This window comes from Phasianus colchicus, chromosome 14 (genome assembly GCF_987193195.1).
Source record: "Phasianus colchicus chromosome 14, bPhaCol1.hap1.1, whole genome shotgun sequence".
Taxonomy (NCBI): Eukaryota; Metazoa; Chordata; class Aves; order Galliformes; family Phasianidae; genus Phasianus; species Phasianus colchicus.
Window position 1 is genome coordinate 7765085 of NC_143449.1, and position 15451 is coordinate 7780535.

Genomic DNA, 15451 nt, shown 5'->3' on the forward strand with positions numbered 1-15451 from the left:
CGGCCCGCCCACGGCCTCCTCCCATTGGCTCCCGCCGCCGTCGCTCAGGGTGGCGCGGGGCGCTGCCGGGCTGTCCGCGCGGCTCCTGGGGGCGGCGGTGTCCGTAACGCCGTGCTGTGGGATGGGGGGCCGCGTGAGTTCGTGGTTCCTGGGGAGCATTTGTTAGCTTGTGCTCGGGCCCTTTGCGGCTCTGCTTAAAGCGTTGCCCCGGGGCGGCTCGGCTCAGGCCGCGGCAGAGCCCTGCCCTCGGCTCCCGGCCGGGCTGCAGCGGGGAGACGAGCCGCTCGCTGGTTCCGTGCGGGTGCGCTGAGCAAAGCCTTAATGAGCCTCTGCTGCTCCGTGTGTTCGCACGGACCGTGCCGTACTCTAATTACGAAGCGCTGATTGCGCTGTGTCCAGTGCTTTTTTCGCCCGTACTTCCTATTGTCCCTGCGTCGGGAGCCTTGTGGTAAGCGGGAAAGCTATGAGAAATTCTGAGCTAAGCTGGTGCAGAAATCGCGTGGCAGCATGGAAACAGCCTGGGCTCAGCGATGCCCTTCTTAGCGGGGGCAATGGGGGTGCTCGCATCTCGCACGCAGGGTTTCAGCCCACGTGAGCGCCGGGCAGGGGCTGCTGGTGGCGGGGATGCGGCAGAGCCCCGAGGGGGCACGAACACATCTCTTGTTTGACTCGAGCGCTGATCCTGCAGCAATTAAGGGACGGATATCAGTGCTTTTGTAGGCAGGTGTCTGTTAGGAGAAGGGGGTTTAAAAAAAAAAAAAAAATCAAAGCCTTGGCACATCTAAATTAACTTGTCAATCTAGTTAACAGATAACCAAACCTGCAGGAACTCTGTGGGGCTGAAACAACAACACTTAACGAGAACTTACTGTGGGATTGCAGCTGACTTGAAAATGTAGCTCAGAGAGAACAGAAGACAAAGCTGGTAAGAAGGTGGAAGGATTGCAACAGCCTGCGAAGCCATCTGCTGCAACAAACGTTTGTGTACGTTTACTTTAGTGTACCTATAGATATGTTGCTGAGTATTGGCAAAGGTCACTATGAAAATGGAACCTAGATAGCAGACAGAACTTTCAGTGGTGGGGATTGGAGTATTAGTCTCTGTTCGGTTCGCTTGGAGCTGACCCAGGGACCCTTACATCTGTTAAAGATGAGCAGCACCTGGAAACAAACAGACTGAAAGGCAACCTGAGTGCTGGGAAACTGGAGCCTGCAGTAGGAATGGGCTGCTGCAGCTTGGGAGGTGAAAAGAGATGATTTAGGGAAGGCTGGACATGCAACTATGGATTTCTATTGAATACAAATGACCAGTTGTTAGATTTACATAAGCCATTTTCTTTTCTCTTTTCTTTTTTTTCCCCCAGTGCAAGGCTTCAGAAACAATTCATCCTCTTTTGTCATTTGATATATATAAATGTGTGTGGGAAATATATGTAATTTTTAGTTCTGTTTTGCAGGGCAAAAGGAGGAAGGATGTATCTAGCAGCAACCAGCAGCAGCTGTTAGAGAGGCGAAGCCAAAAGAAGGGCAGTATCTCCTGTGCTCTGGTTTGACTGCATTTACCGTTAAGCTGAGATAACTTGCTGTCATAGTCTCATGTAGGCCATCCAGCCTAGCAAAACACAAAGGCCCTAAACAAAAGGTAGGCCAGAGAGTAAGATTCATTTTGCAATGTGTTTGGGGGTTATCTGTAACAATTTAATGCTTTATTACTTAACTAAGTAGTATCTCTGTTGGGAAACTGCGAACTGTGAAGTAGACAAGTCATGGAATGAGGATACAGGTAAAAGCTGCTTGAGAGGGTGGGACACTGGTATCATAACTGCGAAGTCTCTGACACCAGCACAGGTGGAGCTCATTCCATTTCCATAAAACTCAGAGGGCAGCAGGTTTTGCCCTCATGTCACATCAAGACATCGTGGCAGTCTTCCAGCTAACTAAATTTAAGTTCTAAATTTAAGCTAACTAAATTCAAGTTCTTTACAATGAGACTGGTGAGGTGCTGGAACAAACTGGCCAGAGAGGTTGTGGATGCCCCATCCCTAGAGGTGTTCAAGGCCAGATTGGATGGGGCCCTGGGCAGCCTGGTTTAGTATAAACTGGTCTGGTATTAAATGTGGAGGTTGGTGGCCCTGCATGTGGCAGGGGGTTGGAGCTTCATGATCCTTGAGGTCCCGTCCAACCCTGGCCATTCTGTGTGATAAATTTCTCACCTGCAGACATTAGTCCTTTTCACTGTGCCTGTATTATCTCTAAATTAATACGAATAAACCTGTTGAGACAGAACCTAAGGATAGTTTATTATTTGGAGTTTCATCCTTGTGGAAAGGACCTTGAGTTGCTACCGCAATGCATGTGAACTACAGCACCTGTAATAATTAAAGACCAGTTGCATTTTCTCTGAGTTCAGTGAGGTTTGTTACTGGCGTCAACAAGTGAGTCACATAAGGGATGAGATACACAAGAGAGTTCACATGTAAGGTTTTTCCTTTGGGCAAGTACTCTTAGCACTGATTTTGATGCCTGCCATTTTGATGCTGCCTCTTCTAGGCCAAAATCTCACGTACCTGCATGCTGCCATCTGAAAGACATCTTCTAAGAGCTCAGTGCTGCGCCAGCCCTGTCTGATGAAGCTCAGAGGTAAGACAGGTGACTGCTTAGCCAGAGTGGTACGATGAAGGATCAGGGCATGTGTTAATGGAAGTCAGAGATTATTTAATTGGAAGCCTAACTTAATCAGCATATGTGTCTAGACATTGAAATAGAAACAAGGTCTACCCATATTCCAGGGATTGTGCACTAGACATAGAATTATTTATAAAAGGACTGTTCTACAGGATTAATAAGATGATATATTAAATTCCATCTTCTTGACATTCATACAGGCGGGTCAGATTTGGTGTTTTTTTCTTTGACTTTAGGTTAGTTAACTGTCAAGACTCAAATTTCAAACACATGTAAATTGTGCTGTATCCTAGTTACTGTTCTCTGAGTGCTTATTTTTAACCAGGCACCGAAACTTCTAAAATTCAAGCTGTTAGTTAGGTGACACTGCATGGCCAGTAATTAATGTCAGTATATCAGACTTTCACTGTCTGCTTCATATTTAAAGTTAATGCTTCTGGTCCCCCGAGGACAAGACAATATGTGAAATGCAAGGGAAGGAAGATAGCGCAGAGGTTTAGACTGTTAAGAAGGCAAGTTCATTTATGCTATGGCAAAAACAATGCTTCTAAATGTTTTCTCCAGTATTGCCCTCGGTGTCTGAAAGTCAGTTCTCAGCACACTAAGACAAGGTGCACAGCGAAGTCTGAATGTACACATCTTCTTGGTGATTGCTTCACACAGCGAGTGTGCTTTTGGCATTTCTATCTTGAGTTTGTGATCCATTTAACACACCTGGTTTGTTTGTAACTGCATGAAGCTGATATCAAAGTGATAAGAAAGGAATCGAGGGGACAGCATGAAGTAAAGAATAATAAAAGTATTTTGTATCCATATATTCCCTGGTAGAGGTTCAGAGGGGGAATAGCATTATTTTATTTTTTTTTAAGAAATCACAAACTGTATGCAGGTTACAGCTGTTAGCATTGCACAACTAATGAATTTATCCTTTCTTCTGCTCACCACACAAACGTGATCCTCTGGCAGTGTTGTACAGACTCAGTATCTGCAAGAGTTGAGATTTCATCAATTCACTCCAGAGCATAACCATTCTTACTGTAATTTCCTCCCTCTCCCAACATCTTGCTGGAATTTCTCTTGTTATGACTTGCAGTCGTTGCCTCCTGTCCTTTCGCAGTGTACCTGCAGGAAGAATCTGGCAGCTTTTCTATAGGTGTGTTTAAGGCAGCAATTGCATAATCCCTCAGCCTTTCCTTCCCCAGGCTTGGACAAGCCCCGCTCTCACCCCTGAGGCAGCGCATGCCATCAGCTTGACTCCCACTATAACACCTAAGGAACTTGCAGATGCTGCTTCCTTGAACCATATATGAGGAACCCTTCTGTTGCCCACAGGTGGGTCTGTGGTTGCAGGAGCTTCTTACCTTAACAGCCATCTACTGGATGGCAGTTCTGCGAGGGGAGGGTTACCCTCTGTGAGTTAGGTCTGATTTTATTCCAAGTGTACAAAGAGTTAACATCTTTTGTGAGCTATTAGGTATGTATAAAAGGAAGTAAACCACCAGCGTTTGTAATAAGTTATTTTGAATGCCGTTTGGTCCCAGTGGACATTCCTGAAAGGCAGTTCTAGCCAGCGTGTCAACTGGATGCCTTTTCTCTGAAATGCTGGAATTCCCCCCAGCCCTTGCCAAGCAAGCCTTTACAACCTGGAAAGTCCCCAGCATGGGGTGTGCTGGGGTGAGACCTTGGTGCCCAAGCTCCTTCTTGGAAGCTGCAAGGGTTTGAGCATCCTAGTGCTCATCAGGCCAGCATTGCTGGCTGCTGGATAAATGCATGAATTAATTCTCTCCTCGATCTTTATTAGCAGCTTTCATACAGCATTCCATAGACTCCACAGCCCTATTAAATTCCCTGTGACAATTACAAGAATTTGCCTTCTGGAAAGACTAATTCATGCAAGAGCTTTAATGAGTGTTTTTCCCCCTCCCTGTAGATCTGTGCTTAAAAATCCTCTCTCATGCTGATACAAAAACACAGTTGTAGATTATATCTTTAAAAATACAGTTATGTTAGCGTGCGTCGCAGGACTGAGTCTCTTATCAAGCTGGTAATGAATTCACTGTTTGCTGTTAAATGAATGCTCTGATTATTTTTCAATGCATTGCATTACATACATTTGCAATTCCATTCTTAGTGAGGCTCTGTTGGAAAATGTGCTGATATGAAAAAAATTATTTTCATGTTCTGCTATCATTTAGGAGTAAATGGAGTGTTATCTTCCATTTTTTTGTATAACACTGTAGACTAGCCATCTGCTCTAGTCACTGCTTTCATTACTAACAGGAGAATTTATTTTTAGGCTCATAGTGTACAATGCTCGTATATTGATGCTGATCCTCAGTGTATGCTTAAAAAATTAGCTGTTCTTTATTATTTATGAAAAAAAAAAACCTATTCAGGAATAACAGAAGGAAAGCATAAACAAACTATCCTTATTTGAGGAAAAATCATGGTTTTGCTTTGTAAGCTACTTTACTTGTAAGCAGCCTAGTGAAGCTGTTCATGCTTGAGGCATTTACAGCTCAAGGAATCCTCAGAAACATGAGTGAGTCATCAAATTATTCCTCGTTGCTTCTTAGCGAGCTGAAACAATGATCAGCCACCTAAGAATAAAGGAACGCTGTGCTGCTGATTATAGGTTATTGTATGAGTTATCAGTGTGACCTCAATATTTCACTGAGATGCAAATTTTTAATTACTAATCTAGACGGGGTTGATTTTTCTTTTCTTGCTGGTCTTGAGACGTTGTAATGGGGTGTAATTTTTCAAAAGATATGTTTGTGGCATAGTGTTAGTACTATCCTGCTCTGCTCAAGTGTTCCGAGCAAGAAAAATGGAAATACTTCAAATCATTAGTCACCAGTAATGAGGGTGCTTGTGGCTCTACTGTGAGAGGTTAAACAACGTCGTTCAGCAGTTGGCATTCTGGTTAGGATAATAGTGCTGTAGCCCTGTGATATGTGTGGTGTAGATGATATGATGTGTTTTAAATAAATTGTAGCACAGCTAACAGTATGTTCATGTAACGTTGCAGCTGTCATAGTGGTAAATCAGTTTTTGTGCCTGACTCTTGCTCAGTGTTAAGATTAACAAAAACAACTTTTTAAAGAAGAAAGCTCGAAAGCCATCTTGCGATGCAAGCATACTTCTCAAAACACAGTTCATTTATGCTTCTCTTTTAATTGACTGTAAAGCATAATTGAACTGCACCTCAAATGTATATGGAGCTGCTCTCTTCTTAAAGGTAAGGTCTGAGGAGTAGCAGATCACATTTTTTCAAGAAATAAGCATGAGAATCACTATCTCAAAATCAGGACCGTGTCTTTCAGCACACACTCTACTTGTCAAAACTAATTTTATGTATCCTTGAGTGAAGAGTTCTCTCTCTCTCTTTTTTTTTTCCCCCTCACAACCTTGTCCTATTTTCCCATTTTTATTTTCTTCTTTAATTTCTTCCTATTAATTTTCCCTCTTCCCCTCCTCGTGTTCATTACCTTCCAATATGTATGACCGAGTACCACTGCTTTTATAGATCTTCTAGCCTGACTTCTGATTTCACTTTGATTGCCACAACTGTAGGGGTACTTAATTTATCCTAATACATACCATCATTGGAATTGTCAGTGTTACCATATAAAATATGGTGTTGGCCTCCTCTTGGCATACAGATTAGTTAGCATTCAGTGTTGATTCTAAGAATCTTAGAGGACCATTTGATAGTTATGTAGGAATCACGGAATCATTAAGGTTGAAGAAAACCCAGTAAGTCCATCGGGTCCAACTGCCATCCCATCCCCACCACGCCTACTGAACCACGTCCCTGAGTGCCATGTCTACCCCAGTAAATAGTCTCCATAAAATCACGCTCAGTTTTTTTTACAGCTGAAAGAAGTAAGTTCTCGTCACTATTAGTGAAGTTCATTTCAGTGCTATAATCATATTATGTGCCTTTTAAATAGAATTTAAAACCTTTAAACTGTGAATAATAAAACCAATTTCATATATTTTAACTGCTGTGTGTTAACAGGTTCCTGTACATAACTGATTCCAGCGTTTGGATTTTAAGTCATAAGCTTAGCCACTGTGTTTGTGCATATTCACCATCTTGGTATTTTATATGTAAAGCTCAGGATTTCACCACCATGCATATTCCCCTGCAAGTAATTCTCTGCCATAGTGCAAATCTCTGTGAGCACAGCCTTGATGAATTTTTACAGATAGTTTTATTCCAGTTGCATGGCTAAGACATTTCATGTATGTGTGCCAAGCTGTCAGAACTGCAAGGATCGAAATGAGGCCAGAGCTGCCACCCTTAGGAAACAGAGAACACGGAGATTTGAGGGCATGATGCTTGAGAGCTGTAATATCTTGCTGCGGTGTACTTTTAGGTTTCTTATTGAAGGACTGGAATGCTTAAGGAATGAGAGCTAGTCCAATGGAACTGGATATCGTGAGGCTTATTTCTGTGAACAAAGAGCAAAACTGTGCCAGTTTGTTTAGGGCAGAACTGGAAGAGTGTCAGGCATACAGCTAAGGCTGCATCTTTTTTGTCTGGAAGAGGAAAACCTACGCATTATTAGTGCAATAATGAAAGTGCTAGAGCAGTCCAGTTGTGAATGAGTTACACCCTTTGCGTTTTGCTAATTCTCAATCATTTAAATGTGCTGTGATCCCTCAGTGTGCATGCACCATCTCAACCGTCTCACTGAATGCTAATGAGCTTCTACCGAAAGTAATCACAGAAAGACATCTCTTCCACATCAACACCTATTACCAGCTCCAAGATTGGTTTGTTAAGCTTACTAGGGATATGCCTAGTGCTGTGTAGCTGCCTGTAAAAACTGGAAGTCACAGCAGGCTCTGTGAAATAGAGCAGTAAGATGGACTTGAGGACTATCATGTCGTGCCCATAGCAGGGAGATGTCTGAGTGTTTACCAAATACATTGCAGCTATCCCTAAGGCAGTGTAAAGACAAGGTAAAAATGAAGGAACAAACTGCATATGGAAGTTCATGTATTAACAACACGGTTCCTATAATTAGAGGCAGGCAGGAAGCAATATATTAAGAACATGCTTATATCTAGCAGTGCCTTAGATCAGCTCTGAGATTTTCTCTGCTTCCTCCAGCAATCCAGCTGACAGATGGTGTCATAGCTTTGTGGCTGAGATCCAGAAGTGAAATGCATGTCTTGGGTTTAGCTATCACTGAAGGGAATCTTGAGTTGGGATGTGTGTACCCAAGCTGTCCCCAACTTTTCATTCAGTCCTTTCTCTTCCAAGAATTTCCTGTGATTGGTAACTTTGGGTTCACAACTCATTTTAATACTCCTCCTAGGGTTTAGCATATCTCTCTCAACACTGTCTTTAGAAATGCTTTTTTTCCTTAGATGGAGTAAGCTGGAGTCATCTTCTGCCTTATGAAAAATGGGATTTCTTAATTATTCTCCTCGTACATCAGTAGAAAGAAGTCACAAACCTGCAGTTTACCTACTGGAAATATTTCCTCCATTTTGATGTGTTCTTTACACAGTGAAGCTTCTTCCATGTAAGTTGCCAACTCTGTCTTTTATGAAACTACAGATAAACATGTGATTATTACTATTTCTTGTTCAGGATTAAACAGTCATAATCATACACATACACAAGATGAGAATGAGCTTAAAAGGAATTAGGTTAGGAAGAAATTCTTTACTCAGAGGGTGGTGAAGCCCTGGCATGGGCTGCTCAGAAAAGCCCCATCCCTGGAGGCATCCAAGGCCAGGTTGGATGGGGCTTTGGGCAGCCTGACTTACTGGGTAGCAACCATCCCACAGCAGGGCGTTGGAACTGGATGGGCTCTAAGGTTCCTTCCAACCTAAGCCATTCTGTGGTATCAACTTTGGTTTTGGGGAGGCTGTGATAATAACAGCTGCTTTGCAAGAGCTGGATTAATATACTTGTTGGGAATCATCTGAACCAACTTTATAACTTTTGATAAAAGCTTCTGTTTTGCTACAGTTCATTCTTTCATTGTGCAATGCATTTCACAGTTCACATTCATTTGCAAATGTATATATATGCATATATATATATTTAATCCATTATGGCTACTTTTCCCGTTCCATTCATCTATTTTGAAATAAACAGACTAAATTAATTCAAATGTATTGCCTCCGAAATGCCTTTATTTTTATGGGATATATATTACCTCCACAGTGGGATTTGTGTGGTTCTTGTAGGGGAAAACTAAGTACCCACTTACAGTATCTTTTATTAGCCAGATGATGCTTTCAAAGTGTTGAGAAAACATTAGCAAATTAGTCTTCATGCCAACACCCAATATGTCAGGGGTGTCTTCATTTTTATTTATTTTTTATCTTCACTTTGCTGTGAGGGTTACTGAGACATCCCAGATAAAGCACATCACAGCACGTTAGGGTATACTCATGACCTGGTTTGCTGACTGTACATGTCATGGAAGGACTGGTGGCCATACTATGGGGCATACCCCTCAGATTTGTGTAATATTAGTTTGCCACACTATTTTAACATTTAATACTTTAGAATTTTAATATTGGCAACATAATATTTGGTGGGAGTTGGAGTGGAAAATGTCCAGGTTAGAGACCTTCCAGGTTTCTATTCACAAATCTCCTCTGCGATGAGTTGTTACCATTCCTGGGGTTTCTGTTTCTTCTACTAAGCTTCTTTTGTCATTTATTCTGAGCAGAGATTGATTTTCGTCTGAGTTATACAAGGAGATCCTCTTCTATAGTTAACTCTGCAGAGAAGCATATATATATTTTTTCATGGCAAGCTATTTGAAATAGTGTGTGTTTATAACAACAACAAAAACTCCCGCTATCTTTCTGGGTCTACGTCATGAGCTTCGTTGTCCTGATTTCTGACCACAAAGGTGTGTGCATGGCTCCTCCTGTCTTCTCTCAGTTACCCCATCTTGTTTTTTGCCCATCTCGTTCCCATGTAAGTACTTCTTTGCCAGATATTTGACTTCCCTGTATTTAATTTGATCCCATTAGATCCAATCCTTCTATCATTGCTCGTAATTTCTCACCCTCTCTAAATGTTTACAGCAGGGGGGTACTCACCCTTACTTATCAGTGAACTAAGCTCAATATTTAGTGCTTTTGATTGCTTTTTGAACATGAATCACCTCCTCCCCACCTGCCTTCTGATGTGGGTGCTTTTTTCAGCATTAGATGAATGACAGGGCTTCATTTTGAATATTCATTTAGAAGGCTAAATTCCCATTTGTATTTTGTGAAAGGAATATATGTATTTCTTATGTAATTAATGCTCGCTTGAGAACATGAAAACTAAATTAGACAAAAATTCGTGCTAGCCTGTACTAAAGGGAGTATTGAGTGATAAAATGCTTGTTTTCCACCCTCAGTGTTATTGTCTCATGGAAAGTGACAAGTTCTATAAATGGCTCGGTGTAAAGCTGTACGCTACCTGTTATTCTCGTTTCCTTTTACCTGAGAAAAGGCTGTAATGGTACAGTTGTGCGATACCGTGAGGTTTGACAACAGCCGTGATGTTGCGGATCTCCATTAGAAAGGCGGCAGAGCGAGGGCGCGCCGAGAGGCGGGCGGCCGGCAGCCCCGCGCTGGGATCGGTGTGTGCGAGCGCTGCCGCTGGGCGGCGCTGTTCCGGCTGTGCCGCGCTGGAGAATTGGCGACAGAGAAACGTCGCCTGTGCCGATTAAAGCGAATCCCGGCCAGGAGCAAAGCCGCCTATCAAAGCGCGGGCAGGAGAAAGCCCGCCTCGTTAAAAATCAGCTCGAAGGCAGCCGTCCCGCTCCCTTCCGTCCTTCTGCCTTTCTGCCCCGCAAACGAGCTTACAACTCTCCCTCAGGGCGACAGCCCCGGCGGCTCTGAAGAAATCTGTACGTGACTAAAAGCGCCGCGCGCAGCTCCAGCTTCCACGCCAGACGAGATCCGCCACGCGCGCTCGAGCCGAGCGGGAGCGCGCCCCGTCGGGTGCCGCCGTGCCGCCGCCCCGCCCCGCGCTCCGCCGCCGCCCCACAACCCCCCGCGCTCCGCCGCCAAGATGGTGCTGCTGCTGCGGGCGGCTTCCTGCCCGCGCCGGCTGCTCCTCGCCATCGCTCTGCTGCGGCCTCCGGCGGCCGCCGCCTGCGCGCACGGCTGGTTCGCGGGGAGCGGGCGGCGGCGGGGCCCGGGCAGCGGCACGGTGCGTGGGGTCGGGCGGGAGGGGAGGGGAGGAAGGAAGGGAAGGGAAGAGAAGGCTTTGGGCGCACAGAGCGCCGCGCCGGAGCTGCCGTCGGGGGTCGGTCCTGCTGTCCTGTGCACCGCGTCCGCTGCTGGCCGGGCGTTCGAAATCCGTGTGAGCGGCGGCTGGTCGCCTCGTTCCCTCTGAGCTCAGGGGTGCTGTGAGGCTCCGTTTTCTGGGCCTTCGGTACCCGGCTGTGCCGCGCGGCCCGGGCTGCACCTCGGGCAGCCGTGTGCCTCGTGTGAGAGCAGCGCGTCGGGGAACCTCGGGCTGAGCTGCGCCGTGCCGTGCCGTGCCGACCCGAGCCTTCCAGCCTGGGCGCTGCTGCGGGCTGGCGGCCGGCACGGGATTCTGGGAGTGAAAGCTGGCCTTACGAGGGGCTGGGTTTTGGCTGTGAGTTGTGGTAGTGGAAAGCAAAACTTCCACCGCTGCTGAGCTCGGAAGATGGTCAGAGCTTTGCGGCAGGTAAAGTCTGACGCCCGGTGCTGTATTGCGCTTGCTTATGTCGCTTGCCTCCTGTGAACGCGGCTGGTCTCTGGGTCTCGCTTTGCGCTGTGCTGGTGCTGTGGCACTGCGCTGTGTCAGGCAGCAGCACGCTGCCCCGCTTCCCACCCCCTGCTGTTCCTTGTTGTCGGAGAGCCCCGTGTTGGAAGGGCTCCTTCCAGCTGGCTTCCTAAAGCACGTGGCTTATGGCCTCTCCTCCGCAGATCTGCAACTTGCTTGCTCAGGAAGATTTGCTGTTCCACTACAAAGGTTCTTTTCATAGGGAAGTTGCTGGTAGCGTTAAACTGTGAGGGTAAGGCTTTGCTTTTGAGTCTGACATCAGTTTTGTGGTCAGCTACCTTCTAGTTACAGCATGGGGACTAAAAGACCTGCATTAAGGGAACAGTTTCATAGTTAACTGCTCCTTTGCAAATGGTTGAATACACGTTCAGTTTAGGTTTGCTTGCTTTTCTGTATTTTGGATCAGTCAACTCTTTGTTATCCCCCTTTTTTCCTTTCTTATCCCCATCTGTTTCTCAATGTTTGGGCAGTAATTCTGTTCCCACACTTCCAGTAATTTAACTTTTTAAAAGTAAAGCACTCTCTAGTCTGCTACCAGTACAGGAATTAAGGTAAATGCAAGCATCGGATCAATTTCTATAGTCTAAACAGTTTCAGTCCTTAAAATCAGCATTAAAAATGTGCTAGTACCAGAGCAACATCCATCTTCTCTGATTCAAAGGGGGCATGCAACAAGTTTAACAGTATTCTTGCACTGAGGGTTGCCACAGCTGTCTTTGTATGTTGTAAGCTTCATGCTGAAGACGAGCACTTGTAATTGCAATTCTTTCTGTCAGCATGTTACAGTGAATGATTTTGATTGCAAGTAAAGAATTGAGTACATATCTCAAGTTGAATGAGTCCAGTTTTCAGTAGTTCATATGTGTTTTTCAGTGTGAGTGAAGGAAGTGCATCTCAGACATCAAATGAATTAACTTTCCATAAATTCTCAGATAGCTATTAGTTCTGCTGGATAATAACCTTAAGCCTTTTATCCTTCTTCCAAGAGCACTGCTGTTTATGACGAGCTTCTTATTGTCACCTTGATTTATTGCCTCTGACAGGCAGAGTTCTGTTACAGATGGCAATCAAGTTAATATTACTTAGAAGAGACAAGCAGGACTGAGCTAGTAAGTTTGGGAGGCTTTTAGTATTGAAACTTGTGTAAGATGAGAAGCTGAAGCTGGTGCACACCAAGTATTTTCTCATGTATGTTAATGGGAATCTTGGTACTTGGTATTGTCCAGTATTTGAAGGAATTTCGGATGTCACAGCAAGCAAACAGCAATGTAAGCATTGTGATGTGTATAATTGCTTATTTTAATCCTTTGAATATTTCAGTTTTCATGTGAAATGTTGTGAGTTGTGCACATACCGTATCCATATGGTGCATATAGTTTTAGCATCTATAAGAGCTCTTCTATGACATTTATTGCTCTGTTGTAGGTATCAAATACGGGTTAGCTCTTGCTCTAGCTTGTTGAATGTAACACAGGGCAGTAATTGTGACATAAGTGCTTATGACCCGACCTGTTAATATTCAAATGTAGCAGACTTATTTGGATGCTGTTGATAATCCACATCCTTCTTCCCTCCCACTTGTCTTTCAGCAGTTTGATCTGCCTTGCTTTTCTGAGTGACAGGACGTGTAACCTTTGTATCCGGGAGGGGAAAACAGCTGAGCTGATGGAGTGGCAAAGCTGATGTCATAAATATCGTGGAACTGTACGGATGTTGTCAATACTGTGGAACTCTGACCAGAATCAATTAGCTGTTGAGATAAATTTGTATATCCATAAATGTAGTTCCTTCATGTCACCCTCCAGTGGTTCAAGGTGTCAGAGCTCCTTTTCTGAATGTCAGATCTCTGCTGAGAACTGCCCTGTGAAGGGCTTTGAAAAGTAAAGAAACGTGACTATTATGCTTTCTAGGAAAATTGTTGTTTTCCTTGTTTTTGTAATAAGGTTTGTCCTGCATCCAAAATAAAAGCTTAAATGGGGGAAAATAACATTCAGCTGAAAAGACGCAACAGCCTATAAGTAAGGATAACTATTTTACTATGAATCTGCCGAAGTCAAGGCACATACCGAGGAGTTTCTTTCAGTGATAACTTCAGCAGCTGTAAAAAGCATGACTTGGGAAGCTGTTGTGAAGTGGAACAGCAGAAAGTAGAAGGGACTTCATTTTTTTTCTTTATCTTGGCCCCCCAGCCTGCCGCATGGCATGCGATAGTGCGTTCATGTGCACGAGTTAATGGCATCCCTTGCTTTGAAAGCAGCTGTAAGGAGTTGCAGGCATTTTGGTTAAAGTTACTTATTTACCTGAACCCTGATCTTGTGAAATTACACTGAAGTTTATCATCTTGACATCACTTCACGTCTGTTGACATCTGTTTAAAATCTGTCATTATTTAATGCTCTTAGTTTCATTTGTTGAGGATGCATGTGCAGAGCAGCCGTGTTAGATATGCCTCCAGTTAAGTTTATGTTGCTCATACTTATAATAGCTCAGTTTATATTTGTAAAGTTAATGATTCTGCTTACCAGAGTACTTTTATCTTTTCTTGTTTTCCTCTGCTATTCATCTCTTCCTTTCTTGCTGTATGTCACTCCTAAGTTAACACTGGGATGTGACTACTGCACAAGTTTTTGAGTCCTACCTTCACTTTTCTGTTACAGTTAGCTTAAAAAAGAAAACAAACCTGTTAGGCTAATGCAGTACATTATGTGCTCCACAGAGAAGCTCCTAAGTGTGGATTTAGCTTTGTGCCAGTATGTCTAATCCCCACTGCTTCTTGGCGTTGATAGTATTTAAACTACCACCAACAGTCATAACACTTTAGCAATATGACTTTTATGTGCAATCACTACTAGGCATCTGTTTCATCCTTTAGAGTATACAGAATCATATCCAAAAACACATTAAGGGAACTTAATGGTACAGAGTTAGAAAGCACCAGAATTAAGGTACCCCCCATTGTTCCCTGACTTCTGAAATAATCAGGGCTTGCTTGTGCTGGGGTGAAGTTCTGAGATGCTACTGTTACCTGCAGCAATAAGGGCTGAGTATGCCTTTCCTTTGCAGTCTGAATTTATTGGGAAGGAGTTGTAGTGAGGGACAGGAGTGCTAAGTCTGCTTAGGGGTGTGTGGAGAGTAACAGTGTAAGCTTCAGCCCTGCTCCGCTTTTGTCAATAGTGCTATGGTCCAGTGGTAAGCCTTCCAGCCACCAAGTTGCTCACCTTGTCAGTGTTCAGTTCTTCATTTCACTGCTGAAGTCTTGGTTTTTAACAAGAGCCTGGGAGAAGAGGGAGACTTGCAATCTCGCAGGGACGTGTTTCCCCACACATCTGGTGCAAATCATACACCCTTGTCACTGTCTTCATCTCGTAACCCTGTAGCAGTTCATAGTCCCAGTCAGCTGAAGTCCACCTGGTGCAGTAATTGAGGTCGATCTGTTGTGTTTCAGCAGAACTTGTTTCTGTGATGTTTCCCCTGTACTTCCATCAAAAAAAAACTCGTGGATTTGCCACAGGATATAAATCATTAGTAAAACATTTTCGTGGTGCCTCAGTACGCTCCCCATGAACAGTACTTAGCTTCTTTCCAATAACTGTTGGGGCATCAGTTGTCTGTTCCCATGTACTAGGAATATACGACAACAGAAATGCATTCTGAGTTATCAAGCTCGATAATACTTAGGATTCATATATTCTTTTTCTTGAAAAGCCAAGCAGGAGAGAGTGGTACTGCTCAGGAGAGAGTGGTACTGCTCAGGAGAGGTTCCAGCTGTGATGTCTTAAGAAAAGCCAAAGCATAAAGTGAGCAGTTGGTTCATCAGCCCCTAACCTTCTCTATGGCATGGTATTTCAGCAGTCCTTTATGTGCATCGCTTGCTTAAAGAAGTATAAATGCTGACGTAAGGACACCAAGGATGTCAGTATGCTGCGTGCATACTGTAACTGCCTTTGCTGAATTAGGGAATGCTCTTGCTTT

At 44.1% G+C, this 15451-nt stretch overlaps 1 protein-coding gene and 1 long non-coding RNA gene across 5 annotated transcripts in view; both read left to right on the top strand.

The window, feature by feature from the left end:
* Window positions 1-47: 47 nt before the first annotated feature.
* On the top strand, window positions 48-8606 carry LOC116229750 (uncharacterized). Of its 2 annotated transcripts, XR_016471000.1 has the most exons (5): window positions 48-984; window positions 1458-1642; window positions 2551-2640; window positions 3250-4017; window positions 8071-8606. It is a non-coding gene; the product is annotated as an uncharacterized LOC116229750 (long non-coding RNA). The 2 variants fall into 2 exon arrangements; XR_004167087.2 differs by having other exon boundaries at window positions 3250-8606.
* Window positions 8607-10717: 2111 nt separating this feature from the next.
* ABCB7 (ATP binding cassette subfamily B member 7) overlaps window positions 10718-15451 on the top strand; it is a 35555-nt gene continuing 30821 nt past the window's right edge. Inside the window, exon 1 of one of the 3 annotated variants that reach the window (XM_031594442.2) lies at window positions 10718-10876. In XM_031594442.2, coding sequence (XP_031450302.1) covers window positions 10736-10876 — 141 coding nt within the window. In that variant the 5' untranslated portion in view covers window positions 10718-10735. Of the gene's footprint in view, window positions 10877-10922; window positions 11381-12243; window positions 13360-15451 lie in introns of those variants that run through there. The other 2 variants (XM_090150140.1, XM_090150142.1) reach the window with 2 other exon arrangements.